The sequence below is a fragment of the Gymnoscopelus microlampas genome (genome assembly GCF_963454915.1).
Source record: "Gymnoscopelus microlampas genome assembly, chromosome: 3".
NCBI lineage: Eukaryota > Metazoa > Chordata > Actinopteri > Myctophiformes > Myctophidae > Gymnoscopelus > Gymnoscopelus microlampas.
In genome coordinates this window covers 41,115,268-41,131,131 of record NC_139940.1, presented here as the reverse complement: position 1 = coordinate 41,131,131, position 15,864 = coordinate 41,115,268, and the positions used below count along the sequence as shown (strand labels likewise).

General features: G+C 43.5%; 1 protein-coding gene across 1 annotated transcript in view; it reads right to left on the bottom strand.

Annotated features, from left to right (window-relative positions):
• me1 (malic enzyme 1, NADP(+)-dependent, cytosolic) overlaps positions 1–15,864 on the bottom strand; it is a 110,604-nt gene that overhangs the window by 17,425 nt on the left and 77,315 nt on the right. The window contains exon 6 of the mRNA XM_084052863.1: positions 8,292–8,395. Within this exon, the coding sequence (XP_083908989.1) occupies positions 8,292–8,395 (104 nt within the window). The remainder of the gene's footprint in view (positions 1–8,291; positions 8,396–15,864) is intronic.

Here is a 15,864-nt window from a genome sequence, read left to right as displayed (position 1 = left end):
AAAAATAAAATGTCCCGATCAAAGAGTGTCATCATTCATGGCTGTCTCAGCGTACGGCTTACAGTATACGCTGTGAGAAACTGATGCCTCATTCAGCCACTGACTGTCAGTGGCAGTTATTTTAAGCTAATATGGCAGTAGCAAAATGGGAGGCAAATGTGTTTTCTATCAAGCAGAGAGGCGCGCTAAAGTACCACGAGCCTACATAGAGGATAAACAAACGAAGCCAAGAGAGGAACCATAAACTTTTCATTGAGTCATTGGAAGGCGGGCGACAGGCGAGGTTGGATGCTGCCCTGCCTGCCGGGCGACGTAGCAGCCCTCTTGTGTGGTCCCGCGCGCCCTCGTTTGCCAGAGAGAGGTCATCCGAGTTCAGGCAAAACCAAGTCATTTATGTCAGCGGTCCAAAGAGGTGGCTTTGGACACAGGGCACGGTGGCAGATGACATCCATGCTCCTATATGCTGCAAATGACCTCATTGTACCATAAGGAGAGGGAAGATTAGAGCCCGAAGCTTAGATTGAACACTATATGATGGAGGAAACCTGTCAAGACACCAAATTCATATTGAGCATGTTGCTGCGTTCTTTTTCTGTCCGGCTTTTAATGTGGGTTGCAACGTCAGCGTGAGGGTATTGAACACCATCTGAATATGAAATCTCACAAAGATCAGAGAGTCCTGAAAAGGATCAGAGAAGTACCACAGTAGTTGTGAATATATATGCATAAGTAATAAGCCTATTAATAGGCATTTACTGGCTATAAAATACAGTGTGTGTGTGTGTGTGTGTGTGTGTGTGTGTGTGTGCATGCATGTGTTTGTACATGCGTGCGTGCGTGTGTGTTGTGGATGTGGTACTGGAACGGGAGCAAGGTTTTCAGTTTCATAACCAAAGCTTTGGCTGTCAGCCTTTGAAAGCTTGCATGAATGTTTTGTGTGCGTGCGTGCGTGCGTGCGTGCGTGCGTGCGTGCGTGCGTGCGTGCGTGCGTGCGTGCGTGCGTGCTTTCGTGCGTGCGTGCGTGCGTGCGTCTGCGTCACCCAGAACAAAGCTTCTCTTGGAGGTCATTTGTGTTCATAGAGCCCATTCTTCCAGAATCATGTTGTCTTTCCCTGACGCCCATCTGAATGGAACCCACAATCCCATAATGCATATTTCTGCTAGTTGTTAAACCCCCCCCAGGACATTGAGGCTTTGGATTTGCTTTCTTCCTTGACTAAAGGATAGGACAGGGCTGTAATCATAGAGTTATAATATATCTAGAGAACGGACTGCCCCGCCCCCACCTGTTCATTTCAATGAAGTTGCTCACCCAGCACATGAAGCACCCGGAAGTACCCTTTTCTTCTGCATTTTTGAGCACCACATTTTGGTATTGAAATCCCAGATTTGGCAAGCTTCACTGTTCTACCGCGGTTCTGAGGGCTGGGCTGTAAACCCTACAGCATTGGTTCTCAAAGTGGGGTCCGGGGACCCCCAGGGGGTCCCCAGCAAAATGTGTTAATATAGCATCACAATCATTTTAACCACTTTAACCTTTTATACTTTGGCTATTAAAAAATAGCAGATACAGTATACTGCTATTTTTCTAAAATCTTGAACATTAGTGATTTAAAAAAAATAATATATATATATATATATATATATATAGTATATATAATTTTTTTAAGCAAACATATGAACACAAATCTTTGCTTCTGCGAGTCCCTGGCACAACATATTTTCAGATGGGGGTCCGCGGCCAAATATATATCAATTTGGGGGTCCTGGCATGAAAAAGTTGGAGAAACACTGACCTACAGTACATCTAAGGCACACCCTAAGATGAGACGCGCACAAGATGAGATTCCTGACTCCTGACTGAAAGTCTGAAAGTCTGAAGCGGAGCGAATTAAGATAAGAGAGGAAGAAGCACTCACAGAGAGAGAAAAGGACTTAGAGGACAAGGATGGGCCGTGAGAAGGGCAGAGGGGCAGAAGTTCTCTAAAATCAGGCCTCTGTGTGTGACAACTAGGATCTGATTTATGGCACAGGGGACACGGTGGCTTCTGGAAAAAGAAAGACAACTATCTATCCAAGCGGTCTTTGTCTGGCAGCGGCATCACTTCCCCTTTTTCCCTCCGTCCAATATTTTGTCAACAGCAGTAACTGTTCAGACAGTTTGGAGACCGAGGACTGTCCAGCTGGGGAAACACTCCATCTGTCACAGGCATAAGAGAACAGGAGGGGGAAAAAAACAGGCTTCCTACACCTGCTGTTGGATGTAATACAGAGACAATATAAAGTACCATCAATTCTTTCTGTGCCGTGGCCGTTCCATTTTCCCAGGGATGCAAAATGTGGCACAAAACACACCTGATGGCCTTTGGGTCGTGCGTAATTTTTGAGTGCACTGTGTAGAAATACTTTGTTACAAGTAGCAGTCTGGTATTCAAAATGTACTTGAGTCAAAGTACAAAAGTATTGGCATCAAAATGTACTTAAAGTACCAAAAGTGAAAGTATTAATTGTGCAGAATATCCCATTTCACAAGTTTTCAAAATATAGTATAAAAATCCTGAAAATAGCCAATCTACAAGCTCACAACGTGTCGCATCAAGGCTGAAGTGGTTAATGTATGTTTTTGTTCCTTTGGAACACAAAATTGGCACTGATATGGGTGAAAAAATGGGTTACAAAATCATGGGATAATTTTTTTTAGAAAAAACAAAAAAAATATGTATTTGTAATAATAATCAAAATAAGAGATGTAGTGGAGTAAAAGTATAAAGTATTGAAAATCGGAAATACTCCAGTAAAGCAAAAAATGCCTCAGAATTAGTCAACAGTACTTAAGTACATAGTTACTTTACACCACTGACACACACAGGCTGTGAGGGACACCTTGCAAAAAGCTAAACTGTGTTCCGTCTTTGACATAATAACTTTTAATTAGATCCTGGATCGGTGCCTGCAACAATCAAACCTTCCATTCCATGGGACTGTTTAAATCATCTGAGGGACATGACGAGAACAACACAGTGCTCCTTTGTTCTTTACTATTCTATTCTGCCATGATTCATGACTCGCCCGAATATTGCGGGAGGAAATAGCTTGCCAGCAAGGGAAAACACTTTATAGGACCATCATTTTCAAAAAGGGCACATGGGGAGGTTTCTCCATCACTGGCAAACCGGCAAACTGTGCAGCGAGTGTAAATGCGTCTGACATTATTCTTAATGTTTGATACTATGAAAAAGAATGTGACATATGAGATGACAGCCATTCCCCCCCCCCCCCCCCCCCCCCCCCCCCATGTGTCAGATCACTCAGACAGTGCAGTATTGCGTCTGGGCCGCGGAGCGTGTGATAACTGTGTGTAAGAGAAACCTAATCTGTCTTTCGCCAAGACGCGATGAAACCTGAAGCAGGGCCCTGGATCTTGGCGGAAGTCCTTTCGGCTTCCAGTACTGAGAGGGCTACTAAAAGCAGTGGAGGGAGCATGAAATGATTCTTTTAGCCTGCATGCGTGCATTCCAAGGAGCCGGCGACCTCCACACAGAAGGTCGCTGACAAGGGCGTACTGTCCAAACACAGCTGTCTAAGCAGTGGCCATGCACGGTATATGTGCATGCAGACATGCTTGCAAGCATGTAGCACAGACAAACACCTATGAACACTGCACAACACACACACACACACACACACACACACACACACACACACACACACACACTGGTTGCCTGTTTCTCACGTCCCTATGGGGCTTGGGAGCTGCGGTCTGGTCCCTCTTAATAAATCCCAAGCCCCCTCGCCCCTCTCTCTCCAGAGAGCCAGCGTCTCTCAGCACACATTATTTCTCAAATCCCCAACCCATCATTAAAGACGGAAACACAGTCTGCATTCTTCCTCCTTTCCTCTATCCATCCGTCTGCCCCTCAGTTTGACCCCCGTTCTCTCTGATCCAAAAGTCCAACCCACTGGTGGCCTATTACCATGGCGATGGACAGGGAGACTCGGAAAGACAGATAAGGCAGACAGGAAGTCGCACGGCACTTGGCATGATTTCACTGGAATGAACATTAAGTGCTTGATGACAAAATCTGTGTGATGGTAATGCGAACACAGAACACAACGGATGCTTTTCCTGAATTATTTATTGAATTGAACTTCTGTCAACTCACTGACCCATAAACCATGGAGATACAGCAGGCTTCACAAGACGATAGACTTAACTTGTCAGTGAAGGGAATGATAGAGGACTTCTGCAGCAACAAACTGCTTCTGGGATGTTAGCCTACTTGAAGAAAGCGATCAGTCAAAGTTTTAAACAGGATTCCCGAAAATGAATTGCACATTTATATAGTGCCTTGCAAGGCACTATAGAGAGACCATGCAAGGCACCAACGTCCTCATCGAGAGCAGGGAGTGACATTCCGATTTCAAGGCGGCCGCTCTACCTCCTGAGCCACTATACCGCCCCCACACAAGAGTCTAGAATATTGTTGGCTCTTCTTGTTTTGAGGGTGTAGTGTGTCAGCATTTCCAAAAGTCTGGCCAGAAACTAAAGTAATATAGACCACCTGTTCATCTTTATACTCGATAGATAGATAGATACTTCAGATATTTCACTGAATAAAATAATCCTGACCCAAATCCCCCCCCATCCGGGTATTTCAGGGGTAAACGTCCTGCCTACCACAGTGTCCGGGCACTCCAAAGAATACAATTTGGCCATGAACGAGGGTGAGAAACCAGCAGAATTTCCGACGCTACACTAGCAACTCCTACAGGTTGGTCACCTGTTCAGCAGGGAGCGGAACTGGGAGGGGCCGCCCGCGTGTGGAAGGGGCCTCCTCACAGAAAAACTCCTCACAGTCAGGTGAGAATACAGCATATGTGACATGTGTATTGTAGGAAACATGTAGTTGTTTACACCCTCCACAACATCACCGAGTAGGGGTTGGCAGTGATAGGGACTATACTGTACACTCACTGTGGAAATTGGCAATGACTAAATTGGGGAGAATAAAACGACAACAAAAAGTGCACAGAGTCATACACAAAAAATGCCTGCAAAGCTCTTGCTTCGTTTTACGTGATGAATTGGTGAGCATAGCATTATGGATGTCTCACTTTGCGAGGAGCAATGAGGGGAGGTTTCAAATAACATCACTTTTCTGCAGTTTCGTCGAAAACCGAAGGCGAATATTATTAAAAAGAAAAAAGACAAAAAAACCTCTAGGACTGTAATCATTCATTCAATCTCCAACCCCATAATTATTCATTTCCCGCCAATCCGGCTCCTTCTTCGGGGAAAGGCAGTGCAGTTCCCTGTAGTTGAAAAGCCACCTAGTTATTAGACACTCATGGCTTCCTGCTGCCAGCTGGAGGGGCCCCAGAGCCCAGCTTCTGTCTCTGGACTCTGGTCCCTCTAGGGCCAAGATGGAGCCTAACCAGGCCCATGTGTCTGTGGCCAGGATGGCTCCAAGGAAGGGACAGAGACACAACCAGACATGTCAGCGTGCATGAAGGCATATACAGTATAAACACATGAACACTCAATAAGAGCTATACTGTACAGTCACAGGCTAGCGCAGAAAAAACATAAAAGTGTACATACTCATTTATATACACTTATGTGCATGAGCCCCATTTCATCTGAACCCCCATTCAAACCGGGAAAGCATCTGTGTCATTTTAGATTTTAGCTATATATGCATACCTTTTTCAGATGGGGGGGTCCGCGGCCAAATACATATCATTTTGGGGGTCCTTGTCACAAAACTTTTGAGAACATTAGAATCGGTCGAATGTGAGCACAAACTTCAGTCACAAAAAAAAACTAGATCCAAAAACTTGCTGGGTCCACGGCTCCAAAAGTATATCAAGTAAGGAATGATAGTCAGCACTCACGTTCTGTCCATTCAGGCTCTTCTTATTGTATTAATGCAACAGGCAACATGACCACCGGACGCCTTTCGGCTACAAAGCCTTCCATCAGTGCAATCGATTATGCTGATGGAAAGCTTTGTAGCCGAAAGGCGTCCGGTCGTCATGTAGCCTGTTACATTAATATGACGTGCCGGACTGGACAGAACGTGAGTGCTGGCTATCACCCATTTCATCTTAGAGAGGACCATACACATCCTGGGGTACGGCATGGTGCAATCCATGCACAACCCGAGTTCACAAGTTTGCATACAAAGCAAAAAATGGCATCTCTTGCCATGTCTCTCTATATCAAACCGATGACAACCTCACTTTATTATTGAAATTACTGGAGACAGTGGTGAAATCACAACTGTGAGCATGTGTCTGGATGTATATGTTTGTATATGTGTGTGCGTGTGTGTGTGTGTGTGTGTGTGTGTGTGTGTGCGTGCGTGCGTGCGTGCGTGCGTGCGTGCGTGCGTGCGTGCGTGCGTGCGTGCGTGTGTGTGTGCGTGTGTGTGTGTGCGCATGCGCGTGCGTGTGCGTGTGCACGGGCCTTAGTCATCAGACCAGTTGGGGAAACATGGCCACTCATGTCTCCTGGACACCGTATATAAAGCGCAAAACCATCTCTGTGACATTCAGCAGACATCCACCTCCCGCATTCCTCTTTTCCTGTGTAGCCAACAGCTGCCATCGTGTGACACTGCATGTGAAAGAGTTCTGATACAGTCAGACGTACAATGGAGCCATCACATTGCTGTCATTGTCAAGAAGGCCAACACCAAAAAGCATTTCCCGAGGAGGTTGAGAAGGTCTACGTTGACGATCTCAGACCTGGGCAATAATATATACATTATGTTCGCCACCAAACTAGAGTATGCCTGCCCAGCGTGGCAGGGTAACCTACTGACACAGGCTTCATCAGATCGGACAGCGTGAGGTCAGAAATGTGCCTGCCAAATCATCATTGGCAGGACAAATTCCAGTTACAAAGATGCACTCCAAACCCACTCACTCACTACCCACCCTCCAAGACAGAAGAATCACACTAGTGTACTTTGCCCTACACAGGATTCCCCCTTCATAACCTGGCTACCCCCCACCAGAACCCAAATATCCAATCAGCTAACCCAAAGTAACACTCAACGTCAGATAAAGCGCACAGAAAATCACCCATACCCTTCCTGATAAATCCTTTAAATGCCAAAGTAGAGTAGAATGTACATTTTAAACATACTCAATGTTATTTAAGCTATTTATGTAGCCTGGCTCCAGACCATAGACCCCACCCACTCCACTGAGTGAACTGCTTCTCACGAGGCTTTAGTCTGATAATCAGGCAACTATTTATGTGTATTTTGGCGCTTTTATCTTGGATACTGTAAATATTCACGTATTTCAGTTTTGTAAACTGACATGTGAATGTGAAATAAACAGCAACATTGTGTGTGTGTGTGTGTGTGTGTGTGTGTGTGTGTGTGTGTGTGTGTGTGTGTGTGTGTGTGTGTGTGTGTGTGTGTGTGTGTGTGTGTGTGTGTGTGTGTGTGTGTGTGTGTGTGTGTGTGTGTGTGTGTGTGTGTGTGTGTGTGTGTGCGCGCGCGTTTGTGTGCATGTGTATATGGGATGGAGCTGCCTGGAGAGTTATATGCTTATAGTGTGCAGTCAGATATTTACTCTGGACTATTGTGACTGCTGAAGTCCAAACTGAGAGTCTGACGTTCCCCACAAACCACAGCCTAGACCAGAATTACATTCCTATTAATGTAATCAACTGATATTGTAAAGTATGACTTCAACCGGGTCTCTCGCTGCCAGCCACAGCATCTGTCTAATCAATTATTGCCATCATCAAAGAACCACGATGATGCTAATAGTCCCCAATGCTTTCTGGACAATGTTCAAAAAGCTAGCGTTACCTGGTAACAAATACCATTTCAGCCAGTGTTTTGGCTGACATTGCTATGGAACCAAACTCAGTTGAAGGGAGATAAAAATGGAATTACGGCAGACTTAAAATAATGTTCCAGATCCATTAATGTTCATAAGATATTTCAGAAGAAATGCTTGGGATTTTTTTTTAACCTGGAAATCAATCACATGCTTTTGGATTGATGAATGGAATCAAGTGCAATACGGGTGAGTTGAATGATTGCATAGTAAATGAATGACGGAATGAAGGAATGACTATAAATACTTACATTTGTTCCATTAAGGGATCACTGTACTATATAAATATTATTAGGCACGCAATAGGACCATGCTAGACAGCTTAGCCTATTTCAATTCAGAGCTCCATGTGGTGTTTCTATCAAAGTGAAAATATCAGACATCATAAAGGAGAAAAGCGGCACGTTTTAGGGACAGCGTCATCATACCTGTCTGTCACAGCCTTTATGAACTCTTCCACCAGGTCATCGTATGCCTGGCCGCGCACCCGCTTATGCCTGAGCCCAATGTAGAGCGGGTCCTTCAGCAGCTCCTGGAGACGAGATGGAGAGAACAGGTGAGAGCAGGAAGGGTAGGAAAGAAGAGACAGGACAGGAGAGAAGAGAGGACAGTTGCTTTGTCCATTTTGTATTCTGGTGTGTCACACATCTCAAGGAGTGCTGTACATGTCAATAGGGCTGGATACCGAAATTCAGTTCCAAGCCAGAACCGAATCCAAAATGCCAAGTAAACCCATAAAAAAATATAAAATGTTGGTTCTGCTTATCTGTTTCTAAACATGCTAATAATCCTTTATTATTTCAAACAAAGACTACATGCAAGAACATATCTCTGCTGTCTGTCAGCAACCAGCTCACTCCAAAATGTTCATTTTTCAGGAAATGACAAAAACAAAAAAAAAGTGGAGCTAGGAGGTTTTGTTCATCATTGATTAGACCAGCTGAATCGACCTCCAAGCTCACAATGAGGTTGGAGGTCAAAAGGGGGTGGAGCCTGGAGTCAGCTAAACCAGCTAACTCCACCCCCCTATGGTTCCAATGGAGTTAGCTGCTTTTGTCAGAAGCACTTTTTAATACTTTTCATTGGTTCAATAATGTTTTAATCAACACACAGACGTAAAGGGTGTTCAATGGCACTGATTTATGGAAAAAAATGCAAAAGCGGAAAAATTTAGTTAGCTGGTTCCTGCCGGACAGCAACGATATTATACCTATCTGCCAGGACCCATTTAATTTACATGGCTTGGCTACCTAACGCAACACAACAGATAGTGTATCCATCGGTTTATACAATATCCTGTGTAGCATGCATGCATAAAATAACAGTGTGTACTACTGTGTAGTCCTTTCACCACTAATGCACTCTTCAGTTTTCTCTTTGGTCAGCTTTCCCTTATTACCAACAAGAACGGGGTGTCACGGCTACCTGTCACTGCACACTGGAGGTGCTAGTGAGGTGCCTAAGTTGCTAGCGCTGGCTGATGTCTTGCGCTCTTCAGATCAATGCCGAGCCCACTCATTATTCTAAATGAAGCATATCGTTAGTTCATGCAGGACACGGAAGTCTTGCACGCCTCAGCTGTAATCAGCTGTCAGTCAGCTGATGTAACATCAGCCTAGCCTCCTATTCCCCATTCACAGCTCTGCTGGTCATTACGTCACACATTCATATACTCCAATCAGAGCTCACGCCCTCTGATTTAGCTTAGCCTGCTGCTTGGACAAAATTCAGGGAACATCTCCAAGAGTGGAGCCTTTAACGGCAAGTTTAACTGTATTCCATTTGTTGCAATATATGGTTAAATCTACTTTGACGTGAGTGTTCCTGACTGAACCACCCACCATCCATGGTGTTGAAAGGTGCAGTCACTAGGTGTAACCAAGTACTTAGTAACTAAGCGGTCATGAAGGTCATGTATATATCTATGGCAGATACAACTAGCTGACTGGATACACTGATGACATTAAAAGCTGGGCACCACCAAAATGGCTTGGCGTTTGATTATCATCAGAGTCACTCTGGCACATGTTTCATCATGGCTCTCTGACACCATCAGTGGGACAAAGATGTTTGTAAATGGTGCATTTATATAGCGCTTTTATCCAAAGCGTTTTACATAGATTGTGCATTACATTCACCCATTGACACACACATTCTTCATACACCGATGGCGGAGGAAACCATGCAAGGCACCAACCTGCTCATCGGGAGCAATTAGGGGTTCAGCGTCTTGCTCAAGGACACTTCGACACTAACTCTGGGGGAGCCCCCGAGCCCGGGATCGAACTGGGACCCTTGCGGTTTCCAGTTCACTCTACCCGGCCACTCTACCCCTGAGCCACTGCCGTTTGTATTTGGGGGCCGAGCCCAAGGGCCCAAGCGCCCGTTTTGGAGGTATATAGTCTGTGCCGTTGTTGCATGGTGGGAGATCGTATTATAGCAGATGCACATCCGATGACCTGTTCATCTTAGGCTTTAGTCCTAGTCTGAAGACATTACGCAAGCTAGGAGTTATTCAATGGTATGAAGCTCCCTCAGGACTCCCACACGATATCAGGTGGAAACTGGCAGCCATGACAACCAATAGTAACAGGAAAAAAATAACGTTTTATTATTTAAAATATATAAAACATGTGGAGAAAAGGAAATTTAGCACCCCAGTCCACTGATCCACAGATCAGACCAGTGATTTATAAGATTACCCCGAACAAACAGACAGACAGACAGACAGACAGACAGACAGACCCATTTGTAGACTTGTGTTATGGTTGTGTGTGTGACTGTGTGTGACTGTGTGTGTGTGTGTGTGTGTGTCTGTGTGTCTGTGTGTCTGTGTCTGTGTGTGTGTGTGTGTGTGTGTGTGTGTGTGTGTGTGTGTGTGTATGTGTGTGTGATATACAGGTCCCATCTTTTAGCCTTGCTTACATACTTTAGCTGCAAACATGCCCTCCTGTGCGATGACTGATATGGAAACCCTGGGAACATATGAGCTTTAATAATCACTGTCTCACACAGTATGTTTTGTAACCAGTCCCAGCTCAAATACGGAGATAGAGGATATACTGTAGAATTAAACACACACAAACACACACACACACACACACACACACACACACACACACACACACACACACTCACACACACACAGACACACAGATACACGCGCTCGTGCGCGCACACTCACACACCTGTACCTCTGCAGTGCCAGAAGCCTGTGACCTCTGCATGCTGTAATGTGTACCATGTGTGTCTGATCCCTGAGCCTCGAGAAGCCTCCCATCAGTTCAGATAAAATCAACATATGTCTCCATGTAAACCTGTCTCTCTCGCTGTCATTTTGAATGCATTCGACTAGCTGAATCCACCTCAAGGCAGAGATCATCATTACACGAGTGATGAGTGAATTACTATGTGACCAGTCATACAAAAGAAACCTTGAGGTTAGAGGTATATTTCGCCCTCTTCTCTGCTAGATATGAATCATTTGTAGCAGTAATTTCCTCTTGGAAATACAAATAAATGTAAAAGAAACATGTCTCTGTGACTGAAATACACCAAGACTTCGCACAATCACACTTAATTAAGTTTCAAATGCTAATGCTGGCTGGCTAGAATGAATCTCCTTTGACTTTGGCCAAAAACACCAAAGCCCTCCTTCTGAGCCAGACCTGGATAGAGCCATGTTGGACTGGGCTGAAGTGAAGGAAAAGGTGAAATAAGGCTTAGTTTCCTTGTTTGAGTATGAAGAGTTTTTCGTCATTACTCACTGCATGAGTTCAGAGGCTGTGTAATACACCCGGCTTCATTTAGCGCCATTTCATGCTTGACATTTTGTTTGGAGTCGTTAACTGGCCTTTCTTGTTGCGTTCCATCGTGGCATGTAATAATTTTACGGATGACCAGATTGAAGATGGATAGGCATTGAGTACGGTAACTGTACTGACAGTTTTACTAAAGCCTAGAAAGCGAGTAATCCTACCTGTTAAACGTGTAAATGATTTCAAGCATCTGTTGGAGAGTAAGGACGGGGAATGTTTCAAAGAATGTAAATTATGGAATTATGGCTGAGTATCTCAGCCTGAGGAGAAGGCACTGTATCATTGTATGTCAAATCCAACTGAACTAAACGGGTCCAACACCAAAGAAAAGCCAAAACAAAGAGAATTTATACTCTCACACTGAAGTAAATGGAATGTAAAGTATGAAGGCCATATTGAGAGAAGAACGCATGCTCATAAAACCTCCTGTGTTGCAAGTCCCTCATCTCAGTAGCTTCTCTGCTCATTCACAGTGAAGTGCTGAGAGAGATGAAGGGGGAACACGGTTGAACTTTAACCTCAGTACTTCAGGATTTTGTGGGATGTGACGGATGCAGGGCAGAGGGAAAGATTAGAAGCAGAGGTCAATGTGTGTGTGTGAGAGAGAGAGAGAGAGAGAGAGAGAGAGAGAGAGAGAGAGAGAGAGAGAGAGAGAGAGAGAGAGAGAGAGAGAGAGAGAGAGAGAGAGAGAGAGAGAGGAAGAAGTTTGTTGGAAGTGGATGGTGCTTAGCAGTGATAGATTGCATTTCATCTGGGCTCTACACACATTATCAGAGCTTTACCTGATTTCAACAGCCTGACACAACATAACTCTGTCTGTCTGTCTGTGTGAGTCTGTGATTATCTCTGCCAGGAGATCATATGTTTGGCCCCACATTTCTTGTGCACACTAACAGCAGGCCAAGGACCTTTATTCTTGAATATTTTTCAAATGGGTCAATGACAACTGCGTAATTCTTATACATTTATAATCGCAGAGCAATCATCACTCCAGGTTATGGGATACGTGTCTAATATAGATGATGTACAAATGGTTATTCACATGCTGTTCTACTCTTTCAAAGTGAAATGCATCTGTATTATTATTATAAGGGCTTGCCTCCTGGCAGAGATCTGCGCTCTACTGAGTGCATCTTTCTAGTTTTAATCAACATTAGAGTCGCCTGAGAACTGTATTTTAGGTGAGGTTTGGCACATAGAGTGCAGTATCCATACAGCTCAGTGTCCTCAAACCAAATTTAGATATAAAATAAAATCTGTAAACATTCTAGACATAATGTATATCGCCATAACACTTTTCAAAAAAATACTTCAGTGAGGGGAACTATCTGAATCGAAGAGCAAATGTTCCCTTCACCTTCACCAGTACCCATCCCAGTATTTGCCCTGCCTCAACAGGGAAAACTCCATTCTCCTTAGACTGTGTTCAAAACCTGAGACTTGTCTTTCAGACCCTTGCTTCTTTTCCTCATTGTTTACAATGGAAAGAATGACATGGTTGCATGTATCAATGCTTCGAGTTAAGACTATCTTTTTGTCCTCTGCATCCTCAGGGCAAAAGTTTCAACAGTTCAACTTTAGTAATTAACTTTCATACAAAAAAGGGCAAAGGTCACTTTGTCAAATGCATACAGAATCACTGGAGGCAGTCATCACTGCTAGGAACGTTCCGTGATCTTTTAGCAAGTCGGAATGTTAGCATAACAGAAAGCAATCTCACGTCTCCAACGATGATGGATTGCTTCCAAGACGTGTTCAGAAATATTCAGTCGGCTTTTGTTGCTGGTCATCTATTTGTCACACTAGTGTATGCTACTACCATTACCTCTTTGGGCCTATTCAGTTGACAGCCTATGAAAAGGTGAACATGGAAAACATTGTGACAGGCTAACAAAAACAAAATGTGCATTTAGATTTGGTTCATCGGATATCTGAAAATATAATGGTTTGCTTGTGTGTGATTCCATTTATTCTACTTAACCACATGAACGATAGCGTCACTATTCTGGGTGAAAATAGGTGAATATTAGGTGAAATTTAGTGAACATTCAGCAAAAATAGCAGACTGCAAGCTCACAACGCGTCGCATTGCAAGGCGTTGTGAGCTTGTAGATTGGCTGTTTTCGTTATTTGACATACAATGAAATATAACGAAATCCCTGTATTGTATGAAATACAATACAGGGATTAAAGTGATATTAAAATAAAACTGTTTTTTTTGTTAAAACATTAAAGCTCTACCCTCTGATAGTGTTTGTTCAGTAGCAGGGGTCTCCAGTTCTTTAATTAATAAATAAATACATTTTCAGGTGGGTCACCAATTTCATCCAATCAGGAGAGAGAACCCATTTATCAGCTTCAATTTTATAGTGTTCCAATTCCAATTTCACTTGTTTATCCAGGTATCCTGTATGAGATCTCTCTCCTGATTGGATAAAATTGGTATCCCGACCTCAAAATGTATTTTGAGCTGGAGCGACAGGAAGACCCCTGTTACTGAACACTCTATACAATAGCAATGATTACTTTGTGAATACAGAGCTATTTAACACTTATTTTATCAAGATATTTCACTTACACCCCCTTTAAGTGGTCAAAGTATTCCTATCTTGTTTTGATAATTGACTCCGCTGTGCCAACAATTCTAACCAAACTGACTTCAAACATGAGAGAACTGGACTGAGCGCAAGTAATTTAGTCTGACCTCGTTGACGTAGGAGTGAACTGTTGACATGTGTTGTCTTTCTGCCTGAGATTATCTGCTGTTGATTGGCTGGGCTGTCCTTTGTGTATTACAGACCCTTGTCTTTCAGAGAGGATTAGCCATTGTGTATTTGTGTATGGCAGCACAGTTAGGGTTTGTTAGCAACACCAGAAGAACCCAGTTTCACTGCACTGCTATAACTGTTTCGAAAATTGATTATGGATAAAAAAAGCTGATTTGTTTCTGTTTATTTGACTTTATTGATAGTCACAGTGTAGAGAGGCAAGAAAACATAGAGAGTCGTGGAGCGACATGCAGCAAAGGTTCGCCGGGCCCAAGAATTCACTGTCAGGCATCAGAACCTATTGCACTTTAACCACTCAGCTATCGGCAACCCCAAATAATTTTGAATAAGTAAACCCTCTAGACGTAGTAAACTGAACCTGAGTTGGCTCTGTACGTTGTTCTGCCTTTTCGGTCTACACCAAATCTCTTCGCCAACAATAGCTGATCTACAGTACAAGCTCACAATGCGTCGCAACACGCAAAAATGAACTGCACTGGCTCGGTGCCAGAGATGAAGCAGGCGATAGACCTGTCTGAGGTACAGGACTCCCCACTTTGGACACAGGAAAGCCTATCCAGCACACAAGCACCACATTGTCTAGGATGACTTCATCAGCTCTCATTTCATTGTGCTTCTGTGTGTGTGTGTGTGTGTGTGTGTGTGTGTGTGTGTGTGTGTGTGTGTGTGTGTGTGTGCGCATGTGTGTTTTTATGCATGTGCATACATTTAGGATATCATGTGAGATCAGCCACATACTGTATTGAACTCGGTCTATCATAAACCTAGAGGTTAAAGGAATACGTCACTCCCAAAAATATATGCTACAAGCAAAAACTATATCTAAAATCTGTTTATAATCTCTCACACCGGAAGTGTTTTAAATCAATAGTAAATATACAAGACACTTGGATTATATACTGTGAGAGTTGTGCTACACAGCTCTCTATTACGAATGGATTTGCTGTTGTTAATCTTGGCCTTCTAATAACTTCAGTTCATCAAGTATTTTCTTTGTTTTTGGATTCTTCATTCATTCACCATGAAGGCATGCGACAAAAGCGGTGTAATGTCTAAGGTCAGCGCACTTCTGCCTTGAACTGCTCCCTGCTTCTCTTCTATTTATCCTCTTATTGCTGATCACAAAATACGTTGCTGTTATTTACAACCCGTAAATTAAAATATATATATATATATATTCACAGCGGCACTCAGGTGCAATAAAAAAAATCCTACAACTGGAGCCCACAGTGTGCTCGTGTTCTCTTTCAGTTATTCAGTTATATTTTTTCACTTAGCACCTGCACAATTGTGGGTGTGGACGTGCATGTCTCTCCTCCCTTTATATTTACAACCCAACCTGACCCGCTGTTATTAAAGACAGACATGGAAAAATATTTTATTTTGTGAGAAAA